The 13,736-nt window shown below is 43.5% G+C and overlaps 1 protein-coding gene across 1 annotated transcript in view; it reads left to right on the top strand.

Annotated features, from left to right (window-relative positions):
• arhgap15 (Rho GTPase activating protein 15) overlaps positions 1 to 13,736 on the top strand; it is a 730,777-nt gene that overhangs the window by 187,854 nt on the left and 529,187 nt on the right. The window contains exon 6 of the mRNA XM_078228014.1: positions 3,725 to 3,812. Within this exon, the coding sequence (XP_078084140.1) occupies positions 3,725 to 3,812 (88 nt within the window). The remainder of the gene's footprint in view (positions 1 to 3,724; positions 3,813 to 13,736) is intronic.

Here is a 13,736-nt window from a genome sequence, read left to right as displayed (position 1 = left end):
TCCATCAAATCTCCTCTTAATCTTCTCCCCTCCAATGAGAACAGTCCCAATTTCTCCAATCTATCCTCATAACTGAAGTTTCTCATCCCTGGAACATTCTTGTAAACTCCTTCTGCACTCGCTCCAATGTGTTTACATCCTTCCTACAGTGCTGTGCCCAGAACTGTACGCGACATTCCAACTGAGGCTATACTAGTGTCTTGGATAAGTTCAGAATAACCTCCTTGTTCTTGTATTCTACGCCCCAACTAATAAAGTGCACAATACTATCCAATTTATTTTCTGCTTCCTTCACCTGTCCTGCCACCTTCTATGATCTATGCACACATGCACCCAGGTCCCTTTCCTTCCTCCATTGTCAGGATATGTCTTGGTGTTCTGTTCTGCCGTCTGGTGGTGGGGAAGGTCCCCACAAGAAGGCTGTCTACTTGGGAGCCTTTCCTTCTTCCATCGGGGACCTGGCATGCAGCAGTGCCATGTAATCATATGTTACGATGGTTCACAGACTCCCAGACCGCATGCCTTTTCTGTGGCCAAGGGGAGCCTCTGTTCCACGTTTATGTAGACTGCACAACATTGCAGCACTTTTCAGTTATTTAAAGAGGCTGACCCACAATCTTTGGTTGCACTTCAGCTCCATGCTCCTAATCTTCAGTCACCTGGTGTGGAGGGAGTCAAGGATGGAGTGAGACCTCCTCTTAAGACAGCTCCTGGGCCTGGCCAAGGTGGCCATTAATAGGTCCAGGCAGCAGGCGATCAAGGGGATGATCTGACCAAATTGTCTGCCCCTCTACCGTGTCTACGTTCACAGCCGGGTGGCCTTGAAAAGGGAGCACCCGGAATCCATCGGCACGCTTTAGGTCTTACGTGGCAGGTTGGTACCACAGCGGCTGGGGTGTATCCTTACCCCCATTAGTTAAGTTTCCTTTTGGCACCTTATTTTGTTGCAGTGCTCCACCAGAAGCTGGAACCCCAATTATATTTGTTTAATTTAGTGATTGCTGATCACTAAAAGAGTACATCCAGGTCCCTCTGCTCCTGCACCCCTTTAAGAATTTTAACCCTTATTTTATATTGACCCTCCATATTCTTCTTACCAAAATGCATCGTCTCTCACTTCTCTGCATTGAACTTCACCCGCGACCAATCTGTAGCACCTATTCTAACAACTTGTCAATGTCCTTTTGAAGCTTTACACTGTTCTTCTTACAGTTTTACAATACTTGCAAGATTTGTGTCAATTGCAAACTTTGAAATTTTCCCTTGCACCCCAAGATCTGGATCATGAGGAGAATCAAGAGTATCGATACCATCCCCTGGGGAACACCACTGCAAACCTTCCTCCAGCCCAACAATAGCCATTGACCATTACTCTCTGCTTCTTATTATTCAGCCAATTTTGTATCCACACTGCTATTGCCGCTTTTATGCCATGAGCTCTAACATTTTGCACGTCTGTTGTGTGGCATTGTGCAGAATGCCTTCTGAAGTCAATGAGCGTTTTTTGTTCCTATCGATACATTTGTCCATTCAACGGGTGTTTCAATGTTTACCTACTGCAATCATAAAAGACGCAATCACAAAGGTTTTCTTGCAGTTTAACAAAAGAAAGAGGATAGCTTTTATTGTACTTAACCCATTCTAAGTAAAATGATAAAATACACCCTGACTTTCACAAGCACATAAACTTGAAGTTCACAAGCACATAAATAGATTACAGAGTGGGGAAGGATAAATGAAGCAAATTAATGTCAAGTAAAATTAAACAGTTCATGGAGGTTGGTGACTTAGCTGGCTTCTGGCTGAGTTTGATGGTGCTGTTGCTTTCACTCTGACTTCCTGGTGCTTCCAGTATGAAGCAGATTTAATGATACAAATGGACGATTTGCGTGTTTCGCTTTAGACAATCGTGCTGGGTTGAATCCTTTTTAGAAAACCCTGTCTGCAGCACCTGAGTTAGTCACAATCAACAATCAGGGCTCAAAAGCATGTTAGTTGGGTGGAAGGAGAGAGGAAGGAACCCACTCTGGGTCCTCCTCTGTGAGCGACACAGTGGCACAGTGGTTGACATTGCTGCCTCAAAGCACCAGGGACCTGTGGGTTCGATTCCCGGCTTGGGTCATTATCTGTGCGGAGTCTGCACGTTCTCTCCGTGTCTGCATCCGTTTCCTCCCACAGTCTGAAAGACATGCTGGTTAGATGCTTTGGCCGCGCTAAATTCTCCCTCAGTGTACCCGAACTGGCACCGGAATGTGGCGACTAGGGGTTTTTCACAGTAACTTCATTGCAGCGTTAATGTAAGCCTACTTGTGACTAATACATAAATAAACTTTATTAAACACCTATTCCTTCAACATGCCAGCTGTATATCCTTCTGCAAAAAAAGCAAGTGCTTAAAACATGCAAGACTGGTCACATGACTTTTTCTCTCCAATTGTCCAGGGGTCCAAATAAGGCCAGTGTATTCCAACTGGATAAATTATATTTTCAGAGTATATATCTTGTCTGATTTTCTTTGTCTTCAGCTCTGAGGAAGGGTCATCCCGATTCAAAACTTTTGCTGGAATTCTACCACCCTGCCCGCCACTGAATCGGAGCAGGCAACGGGCGGACAACGGAAATATCCGTTGACCTCGGGTGGGATTTTCCGGTGTCGAGTCGAGCGAGGCCCTAAAATCCCACCCATTGGCTCATTCTCTCTCCACAGATGCTGTCTGACCTGCTGAGTTTCTGTTTTTATTCCAATTGGAACTTGATTCGATCACGTCAGAGAATCCCTCTTCCAGCCAGGGTCTCATTATCCAAGTGATCAGCACTGATGGTTTGCCTCCACCTAGTTGAGTGTCTGGATGCAGTGCTAAAGGGATAGGAGGTGTGGTCCATTCACATTCTGCTGAGGTCATTGTCTTTGTTGGGTTGTTTTGCAGGCAGGTCAACCTTCATCTCAATGTTGTTGGAATGTGCAAGGTACAGTGATAGAAATTGTGTCGCCACCTTTGGCTGCAAGCTCAAATCATTGGAATGTGGCCTTGTCCCCTTTTAATAAAAAAAACTTATTCAATAGGGCGTTTCCAGACTGTAGATTCAAAGATCAATTTTTGATATAAAGAGACCCTGTTTTCATGACAATTTCAGCATCATCTAATATATCCTGGTATGAGAATCTTATATAACTAATGGTCCCTTTGGCCGCAGGATTGACGATGTTAAAAGCACGTTATCTGTGAGTTATGTCTGGTTAAACAATAATGAAGGAAGTTTCTAACACTAGAGTGAAATTAATGGAGCTGCTCTCTTTCAAAAGTAGCAGAATTTCAAAGCAAAGCACTCTATGACAAGTTTTTGTAGCACTAAAGTGCTTTCCGGAAATCAGTAGGGGATGATGAGAAGATCATAAAAATGAGATGAAAGCACTTTTTTTTCCCATAATGCTGATATGTTAGTTCTGAATTTCTGCTAATCTCGAGTCTGAGCCCCAGCCCTAAAGTTTTGGGGAAGAAATTTCAACACCCAAGTTGTTGTAGTCTATTTTGTGATCTAGGTGTAGAAGAAAAAGCAAACTGAATACCCACATTATCCAGTTCCAAATTTAGTAACAAGCCTCTTGTAAAACTAATTATTAACAGCTTCATCGATAGGTATTGCACTGAGATTGAGAGTCATGAATATTCTGTACGGTTGCTGCATTTAATCGGAGGACATCATGATCTTATTTCTTTTTCAGGAAAAACTGGACTAGTTCTTGGGTTTGCCTGGAGGGGAACAGAATTGAATTCTACAAAGAACGCAAACAACAAACTTTAGCCAGTTTGGTAAGCTCATCTAAAGATATCTGTTGTGACATCTTGTTAAAGTGAGACCTGCACTTGACGTGCAGCCTTTGATCTGCAGCTAAGTGTCTCATGCTGTCTGCTAGTCAGTTTGAAGGTGGGATACGAATAACCGCAGTGGTGAATAAAAGCAAGCCTTAAGGAAGACACAAGACCACCGATTTTCTTTCCCATGCAGTCAGCATTAATAACTAACTGTGACAGACATGGGTGAAAAAAAATCAAGGATTTTGACTGTCTGACAGCAGTTGTTACCTTGCAGCTGAAAGATGCTCAGGGAAAGGCAAGGCGCGCACCTCTGTGTGGGATCAAGGCCAGGGAGCAGACAGTGACACTGTGTGTGTAGAAGAGAGCTGTCTTTGATGATAGCCCACTGCTAAGTGCTCTCAAGGGTGGGCAGGACCTGCCAGACCTTATTGAAGTGATGTGCGGCTGGGAAGGTGTACTCTGTGCAGGAGTCAAAATGAATAAACTCTTTTGATGTAGCGGTTTGACTAAAATCCATTACTCCGATTGTCATGCAGGCATTTTGGCAGCTTGTAACATGCGACTCCCATATTAATTCTGACAAAATGACGAAGATATCTATCAAAGGAACTGAAATGTTAACCGCTACAGGAAATGCAATCTGTACCTCGTAGCCTTACATGTAGATTTAATAGCCGAAAGAGAAGTCCTCCCCAACGGGGTAGACCAATGTAAACAAAGAGTAGTGGCATCAATACATGCACAAGCAGACAACTCTTCAGTAAAATTGAGCAAGCACCTAAGACTAATTTTTAAAACATTTTATTCATATTTTTAATGTGAATTTCAGGTATTTATTGAAAGGATGAAAGATCCCCTCTAGAAAAATCCACATTTAGATCACCAACTCTATTAAGCTCATAACATTAAAAAAGCCAAATTACATAATTATATATGTGGAAAACACGTTAGCACATTCTGTGCATGTGTCGATGATGACTATCACATTAGTACTTCACAAAGAATGTGTTTATATTTTGCCATTAGTTGTTTTGCTGTGATACAAAGAAAAATACAGCCCGGGAACAGGCCCTTCAGCCCTCCAAGCTTGTGCCATTTATGATGCCCTAATTGAACTTAATAAAAAAACCTTCTGTCCTCTTACTTCCTTCCCTATTCATGGACCCATCCAGGTGCCTCTTAAATGTTGTTAATGTGCCTGCTTCCACCACCTCCTCTGGCAGCACGTTCCAGGCACCCACCACTCTCTGTGTCAAAAACTTCCCCCGCACATCTCCCTTAAACTTTCCCCCTCTCACCTTGAACCCGTACCTTTGTAACTGACACTTCCACCTTGGGAAATAGCCTCTGACTATCTGTGCTTTGTATAAGCATATTCTTTTGAAGATTTCATTATGAGATGTTAATAGAATAGAGTTACTGCTTTGATAAAACTTACAATCTGGACTGAAACTGCACTGGTTTTTCTGAAGTGAAATTATGGTCCAAGTTTCCGATCGTTTATGTCATCATGATGTAAAATCTTCCACGAACCAATGCAATTGGGTAGGACAACAGAATGTGGTTTTTTTCACCTGAAAAAATACTCTGATGTATTTAAGCTGGGGAACCTGAATCCATTTTATTAGTTTTTGATTTGATTTATTATTGTCACATGTATTGGTATACAGTGAAAAGTATTGTTTCTTGCGCACTATACAAAGCATATCATTCATTGAGGAGGAAAGGAGAGAGTGTAGAATGTAGTGTTACAGTCATAGCTAGGGTGTTGAGAAAGATCAACTTAATGCAAGGTAGGTTCACTCAAAAGTCTGATGGGAGCACAGAAGAAGCTGTTCTTGAGCTGGTTGGTACGTGTCCTCAGATTTTTGTATCTTTTTCCCCAATGGAAGAAGGTGGAAGAGAGTATGTCTGGGGTGCGTGGGATCCTTAATTATGCTGGCTGCTTTGCCGAGGCAGCGGGAAATGTAGACAGAGTCAATGGATGGGAGGCTGGTTTGAGCGATGGACTGGGCTTTGTTCATGACTCTTTGTAGTTTCTTGTGGTCTTGGACAGAGAAGGAGCTGTGATACAACCAGAAAGAATGCTTTATATCATGCATGTGTAAACATTGGTGAGAGTCATAGTGGAAATGCCAAATTTCCTTAGCCTTCTGAGAAAGTAGAGGCATTGGTGGTTTTCTTAAGGATAGTGTCAGCATGAAGCTACCAGGAGGTTGTTGGTGATCTGGACACATAGAAACTTGAAGCTCTTGACCATTTCATCTTTGTCCCCATTGATGTAGAGAGGGGCATGTCCTCCACTACACTTCCTGAAGTCGATGACTATCTTCTTCGTTTTGTTGACATTGAGTTCACCAGATTCTCCATCTCTTTCCTGTACTCTGTCTTGTCATTGCTTGAGATCTGACCCACTATGGTGCTGTCATTGGTATACTTGAAAAATGAGTTGGAGGGGAATTTGGCCACACAGTCATAGGTGTAAAAGGAGTGTAGTAAGAGGCTGAGGACACAACCTTGTGGGGCACCGATATTGAGGCTGATCATGGAGGAGGTGTCGTCGCCTATCCTTACTGATTGTGGTCTGTGGGTTAGGAAGTTCAGGATCCAGTCGCAGAGGGAGAAGCTGAGCACCTGGTCACAGAGTTTGGAGGTGAGTTTCGTAGGAATAATGGTGTTGAAAGTTGACCTATAGTCGATAAATAGGTGTCTTTGTTATCTAGGTATTCCAGGGTTGAGTGCAGGGCCAGGGAGATGGTGTCTGCTGTGGACCAGTTGCAGTGGTAGGCAAACTGTGATGGATCCAGGCAATCTGGGAGGCCGGAATTGATTCGTGCCATGACTAATCTTTATAAGCGCTTCATAATGATGGATATCAGAGCCACCGGATGATAGTCATTAAGGCACGCTGCCTGGCTTTTCTTTAGTACTGGGATGATGGTCATTTTCTTGAAGCAGACAGGGACGGACTTCAGATTTTTGTAAAGAGGGGTTGAAGATGTCTGCGATTACCCCCGCCAGCTGGTCTGCGCAGGATCTGAGTGCTCGTCCGGGTACCCCATCCGGACTAGTCGCTTTCCGTGGGTTGACCTTCGAGAAGGCTGCTCTGATGTCTGAAATGGTGACCCCAGATACAGGTTCGTCTGAGGCTTCCTAGGTGGAAGATGTGCTCTCGCTAACCTTTTGCTCAAAATGGGCATAGCTTGCATTAAGCTCATTAAGGAGGGGTGCATTGGTACCAGCGATTTTACATGCCTTTATCTTGTAGCCTGCTAAGTCTTGCAGACCTTGCCATAGTCGGCGGAGGTCCGTGTGGCTAGCCTGGGATTCTAGCTTGGTCTGGTACTGTTTTTGATGGATTTCCTTAGATCATATCTGGCTTTCTTGAATAGGTCAGCGTCGCCTGACTTGAACGCCTCAGACCTGGACTTCAGCCGGGAGTGAATATCCCTGTTCATCCATGGTTTCTGATTGGGAAACACACGGATTTGCTTCTTTGGCACACAGCCTTCTACACACTTACTAATGAAGTCAGTTACTGTAGTGGCGTACTTGTTCAGGCAGGTCGCAGAGTTTTTAAATACTGACCAGTCTACTGACTCTAAGCATTGGTCCTGACAAAAGATAGATATTTTTATTTATGAGTGCGGGCAAATGATTTTTCATAACTGAAAATAATTTTAAAACATTAAAATGTTGAAATTTTAAAACATGACTATTCATGCTCTTGCAGTTAAAGAGTAGCTTAATTTGATTCAAAAAGCTTAATATCTGAAAAGATGACAATGGACACAATTGGTCAAAGCTTGCCTTAATGATTAATGGACATGTGGGCATGGACAGATCTGTGGGTTGGGCTGGTTTCCAACCTAATTCTTTCTACACTAGAGTTAAAGATCATGGAAACCTAATTACGTTCAACATTTTGCAATTAAAATTCCTCAATTTTTTTCCACTGATTTGGCTGATTTCTATCAAATTATGCTGTTTTTTGTAGAAACTCTCGGCCAGTTTATCTGAATGCTTCTTTATTAAAGGTATTTAGTGGGGAGAAAATGAGAATGTTCAAAACATTGAAGGCTCAAAACCCTTGTTAACAGCCGTGGTGTGATGCATGTCTATGTCAATGTGAATTGCAATGACACTTCTATTGTTTGATGTGGGGTAGCACAATGGTTAGCACTGCTGCCTCACAGCACCTGGGACCCAGGTTCAATTCCAGCCTTGATGGTTGTCTGTGTGGAGTTTGCACATTCTTCCCATGTATGCGTGGGTTTCCTCCGGGTGCTCCGGTTTCCTCCCACACTCCAAAGATGTGCAGGTTAGGTGGATTGGCCACGCTAAATTGCCCCTTAGTGTCAGGGGGATTAGCGGGGAAAATACATGAGGTTACGGGAATAGAGCCTAGGTGGGATTGTTGTCAGTGCAGGATTGATGGGCTGAATGGCCACCTTCTGCACTGTAGAGATTCTATGATTGTCATCTTAAAGAAAATGCCACGAGAAAAGAACATCGGCCTTTTCAAAAGTTGGGTAACCTTTGAAGAAAATAATTACTTGTATTTCTCATCAGTAATGTTGCTACTGCGAGAATGGGAAGGGTGAGCTTTAGTGGTGGCATTTCTGCATTTCTGTCAGAAGGGCAGGCCTTGGAAGTCAACTCTGCATTGGCACTTAGAGGTACTGGCATCAAATGGATGGTCGCTTCCTCAGCATATGGATTGCGGGAGCCCATAAAATGCTTCCATCGTATAAGACAAGCCAACCTTTCGACTGCTATAAAGTTGGTTACTGCCATGGATGGCGCGTTGACGTTGCAAGCAGTCAGGCTGTTAATTAGTCTGCGACTCCTGCCACTATTTCACACTCTTCTCCAAGAGAAGAGTGTGAAGATATGAATACTACAACAGCGACAGTAGGAGGTTCACAGACCAAGGGAAACACTCCCAAGTCAAAATGTGAAAGTCACTGCAGATTGCATGACATTCCGCTCAGAATGGCGTTAAAGTGAAATCAGACCTATAGCTAGAGATGTGTGAAACATATATTTTTTGCCACTGTACTGCTGGGTTCTGTTTCAGCAAATTTTAATCCAGACTGTCAATTCCATTTTATCAATTTTTTAAAACATTCCATCATGAAATGAAAAAAAATCTAAAGCTAGAGCATGACAACAAATTTTGAAATATGAAAATGCCGTCAAAAAAAAACAAAGAGTACAGATATTCAGGCTTTATAATTTAATGCACTTCCATCATTCAATTTAAACCTAATGTGTTAAAGATGAATGATGGCACCTGGTGAAGAATATGTAAAGTTTGCGAACATTTCCTTTACATCGATCATTGCTTCAGCATCAGTAAATATTTTGACAATAATTGAATAATCTTGGACAAAGAATTGTGAGCCTTAGTTAAATATTTCAGATATCCAATCCTCGGTTTTCCAAATTGAAAAAGCGCATAACCATTTTGTGTGATACAAGATGATTTGGTCAGCTGGGTGAATAGATAAGTGGACTCTAAACATTTTGCCAACCATCATCAGTGTTCCCCAGGGAAGCTCCACAACACTAGCAATAGAACACCTGCCTTAAAACCACAAAGTCGCAGCTGGGTGAGTCTCTGCCTCAGCTCTGCTCATTGCAAGTTCACCAACTACTCAATAATCCAATGGACATTTTACATTATGGAAGAATAGCTCAGTGCCTGGAAAGAGAGAGAACAAAACTGATACTGCTCGTAGGGCAGAATCTCGTGGAGGCTACGGGGATCTCTGGACTGGCAATCTCGACCCTTTGTTACTTCTATTCAGGAAGGCTTTCTGTGTCTTGTGCAACTTAGGGACTTTACAGGCCAACGGTGGGCTATCCTTGAGGATCAAGGACCCAGGGGCACAAGTACTGCCCTCTGAGTACTGCCAACCAGAGGCTGGCTAGTCTTCTGTACTCTGCGGCAGTGGCTGTTGCGAGTGTTTCACCCAGTGAGGCCTCAGATCAAGGAGGGACCCAGACACAGGTGAGTGATGAGGGAAGGGGAGGTTGTGAAGGAGCGGTTTGGCAGTAAGGACAGGGATTGGTTTTCAATGGGAATCACCACCCCTTCCTCCCCCATCCCACCTCCCTGATGCCACATCCCTTGTTCAGGCACTGAGTACCTTTGGACAAAAGATCCCCACTGGGAACTTGCAAAGAAGCATGGCGGGTTGCCGTGCTCCCTGCAGAGTGAGGCCATCGACCCCACCACTGAGTTGACACTAGGGACAATGGGATGAGGTTCCTTTGAGGGCATCGATTGCTCACTTAAGGGCTTCACTTGGCAGTGGGGTAGGAAGGCTGTTCATGAACCTTCCTGCCCAGGACTTAATCAAGGGAGAGGTGGGAATCACAGAATGATAGAATCAGGAAGGTGGCAGGGCTCCCTCATGCCTTATCAGATGTCCTTTGCCACCAATCTCACCACAGCGGAGAGAACAGGATCCTGTCCCCGGCTCTGTGAGTACATATTCTGATATCACTGGCAAACTGGATATCCCCTGACTGTCCTAATCTCTGAGCTGATGGAGGAAAAAGGAGATAAGCTTGTGTTTTTAACTGAATAATTGATTCAAGCCAACAAGTTCAGCGAATAAAACTGTGTCCTCATTGACCAGTGACAGTACAAGTTAAACACTGTCAACTTTTTCCTCTTTCCTCAAGTATAGTGAGACTATGTTCACAGAGAGCCTCCATTTTATAATCAGATGACAAGTTCGATCATGAGGGAGCTTGGCTAACTTGTTTGAGTTAATAATACCCTGTTGAAATTCCAGTGGACAGCAGTAAGAATCATTTTAAACCGCTGAACCCAATTCAATTGCGGCAAATTGGAATTTAGAGTGGGGCAGTTTATCGAGAATTCTTTTTTTGGAAAGAAAATAACAAACATGACATGTAGCGAGTCTGTAACCAATAAAACTGACAAGTGCAAGATGGATAAATTCTGTTGTATCCATTGTGAGAGGATGTGCATGACTGTGATTTCAGGCGCAGATCATCTGAAGAGTTACCATAGAATCAGAGCAATTGGACTTATCAGATTTTTTAGCTTGTGGGTTGGAAGGTCTGGCAGATTTGGTTCTTAAGCAGTCACAGAAGTCAAATCTACGACACTGAGATTATGAAACAAGTGTTTCTTCTGCCATACGGCCATCATGCCTCAGGTCAAATGCTTCTTTTTAAATACAAGAAATTCCAGATTTGGCGTAACAAGAAGTGCGCTGTATTTTGAAAAAAAGTTAACAGGAGCTGTCAGGGTCAACAGAAAGTCATCATCACTAAAGTGTTGTCAGAAACAAGTGATGTGAATGAGAATTAACTGCAATGCTGTGCCGATACTGTGATGTGGAGCATTATTCCCAGTTAGTAATGTCAGAAGACAGAATTTGAATATGTATTCAAATGAAGTTTACCTTACACTGAGTATAATTTAACTAATCAGTCCAAGCTTCAGTGACAGCAAAGAGAAAGCTATAACAGAGACATATAAACAAATTAGACAGTAAACCTTAATTTATGTGATAAGAGGAATTTACTCAATCACTTAGGCTGTTCTAGTGTTTACTAAAACACAGTAAAAAGAGCTTAAGTACTGCATTTAATGGATCTAACCCCATTATAGATGCTTTCGTTTACATACATTGAGGGAGTTATAGTCAAATACCACAAGCCATAAAACATGGACTGATAAACAAATTTAACCAATCAGTAAATTAGCGAATCCACGAACAGAATATGTGATATCTGGCTGGCAATTATCTAGAACTTATTTACAACTGTATCTACTATTCAAGATGGAGTGATTACAACTTCATACATTTAGATAGGTGTTTTAACTCTCCTTTAGCAAGACCGGGTTGATTATGACAATGATTATGCATTGTCATTTACTTCAAACTGCACCAATTTATTTTGTTCTTTTGGGTAATGATTTGCTAGTCTTGCACCGCAGAGATGGTTCAGGTATTATCTTCAGAATGAGTGTCCCAGCTCCATGCTTGTGTTTATTTAAGCCTGGGTCCAAATGATCAGCTTTTTTTTCAGAGGTACATTGTCCTCCCACTCCACATTGACCAAATCATAAGACGGAGGGAATTTTTTTGTCTGCAGCAAAGAAAAGTTTCAAAGTGTTCTCGCTCCCTGTGAAATCAATGAAATGAAAGTCAGATGGATTCTGTAGTGGGTCGGTGATCCGCCAGGCCAAGTTACCACCAAGGGATCAAAAATCCACCTCAACCATGTACGCTTTAACAATCTAGGGGGTGCAGTATTGAGAGAACGCTGCATTGCCAGAGCTGCAGTCTTTTAGAGGAGATGTTAAACCCAGGTCACATGTGGCTTCTCAGATAGACATAAACAAAGGGCTGAATTTTCCAAAAATAATGACAAAGTGTCACCTCGGGCAGGAAGCCCAGTGTGATTCCTGTCGTCTTGGGCGGCGCGAACCCGCTCGCAATCTCCCAGCACTTTGTCATTTATTTTTCAGGAGGGCGTGCTTTGCACTGTCATTGAGAGGGGTAGGCCCAAAAGATATGGGTAAGTACAGCTCTTCAGAGATCAAAAGGACATTCTGATATCAAATTTAGGTTGAAGACCCCACTTGCCATCTCTGGCATAATCACACACCCACTCCATCCCCAGCATCATCGCCTCACACCCGCCTCCTCTCCCCCCGCCCCCCCCCCCCTCCGGCCGCCCTCTCCCGCCCCACCCCTTCTCCAATCCAGGCATCATCGGGATCCTCCCGCCACTTGAGCACTTCTGCAATAGGCCCCACCCTTTTCCCCGCCCCCTTCTGGTCCCACTCTTCCTGGTCTTGTCTCTTCTGGTCCCACTCCTTGGCAGTGCCAGGGCTGCACGGTCCTCAGAGCCCCAGCGTGGTCATCACATCTCGTCTCTATTTTTGGACACCATTAGTGATTCCCGCCGGGGTTACATCATGTCGATGTGTGGGAACTGATGCGCGTTATCACACACGAGGCTTGATGCTCATGAAATAAAGGCTTTTATTTGCTGTAACAAGGCAGCTACTAATTATATACACGATTCCAGACTGAGGGGTCCCAGACAGAGCAGAGACCTTTATACCTCTCCCAGGAGGCGGGGCCCGACTGGGATGTACCACAATGACTATAATACAAGGTGTAACAGCCCAACCCTAATCCCAACAGCAACAAGTAGAACAACCCATCCCTAACCCCAACAGCAATATATATACATACTTGTAGTACTGGCCAGACCCTGGCTCAGTACTATCTAGTGGGAACCAACGATGGTTCACCACAGGAACACCTGACATTCCTGGAAGACATAGCGTTACGCCAACATTTAAATAGATCTCAAACTGAGATCTCCCCATCACAGATCCCATTATGGCCCTCTCACAAGAGTTTCTGGCCATAACAGGATTTGCACCTGTGCTGAAAGGGGCCGGAAATTCATCCCCAAAATGTTAAAAGACACTATTTCACAGAAGAGCAAGGAGCCCTGATAAATATGCAACAATACTAAACAGTTTACCTTGTCATAATTTCATTATACCATATGGGTCATTACGGTGTACACACTGACCACGTTTTCTACAATAAAGCAACAATGTCACTTCAGAAGTATTTAACTGACTTGAGCTATTTGGGGCATTCTGAGACTGTGAAAAACACTCCATAAATGCAAATATTTATTGTCCTGTTCTCAATATGGAATCCTCCAACAATCAATTTAACAAACGCACAATGAATATGTGTAGAGGAAGGGCGGCACGGTGGCACAATGGTTAGCACTGCTGCCTCACAGCGCCAGGAACCCAGGTTCGATTCCCGGCTTGGGTCACTGTCTGTGTGGAGTTTGCACATACTCCCCATATCAGTGTGGGTTTCCTCCGGG

This window comes from Mustelus asterias, chromosome 14, assembly GCF_964213995.1.
Source record: "Mustelus asterias chromosome 14, sMusAst1.hap1.1, whole genome shotgun sequence".
Lineage (NCBI taxonomy): Eukaryota > Metazoa > Chordata > Chondrichthyes > Carcharhiniformes > Triakidae > Mustelus > Mustelus asterias.
The sequence above is the reverse complement of the archived record's forward strand: the minus strand, read 5'-3'. Positions and strand labels throughout refer to the sequence as shown.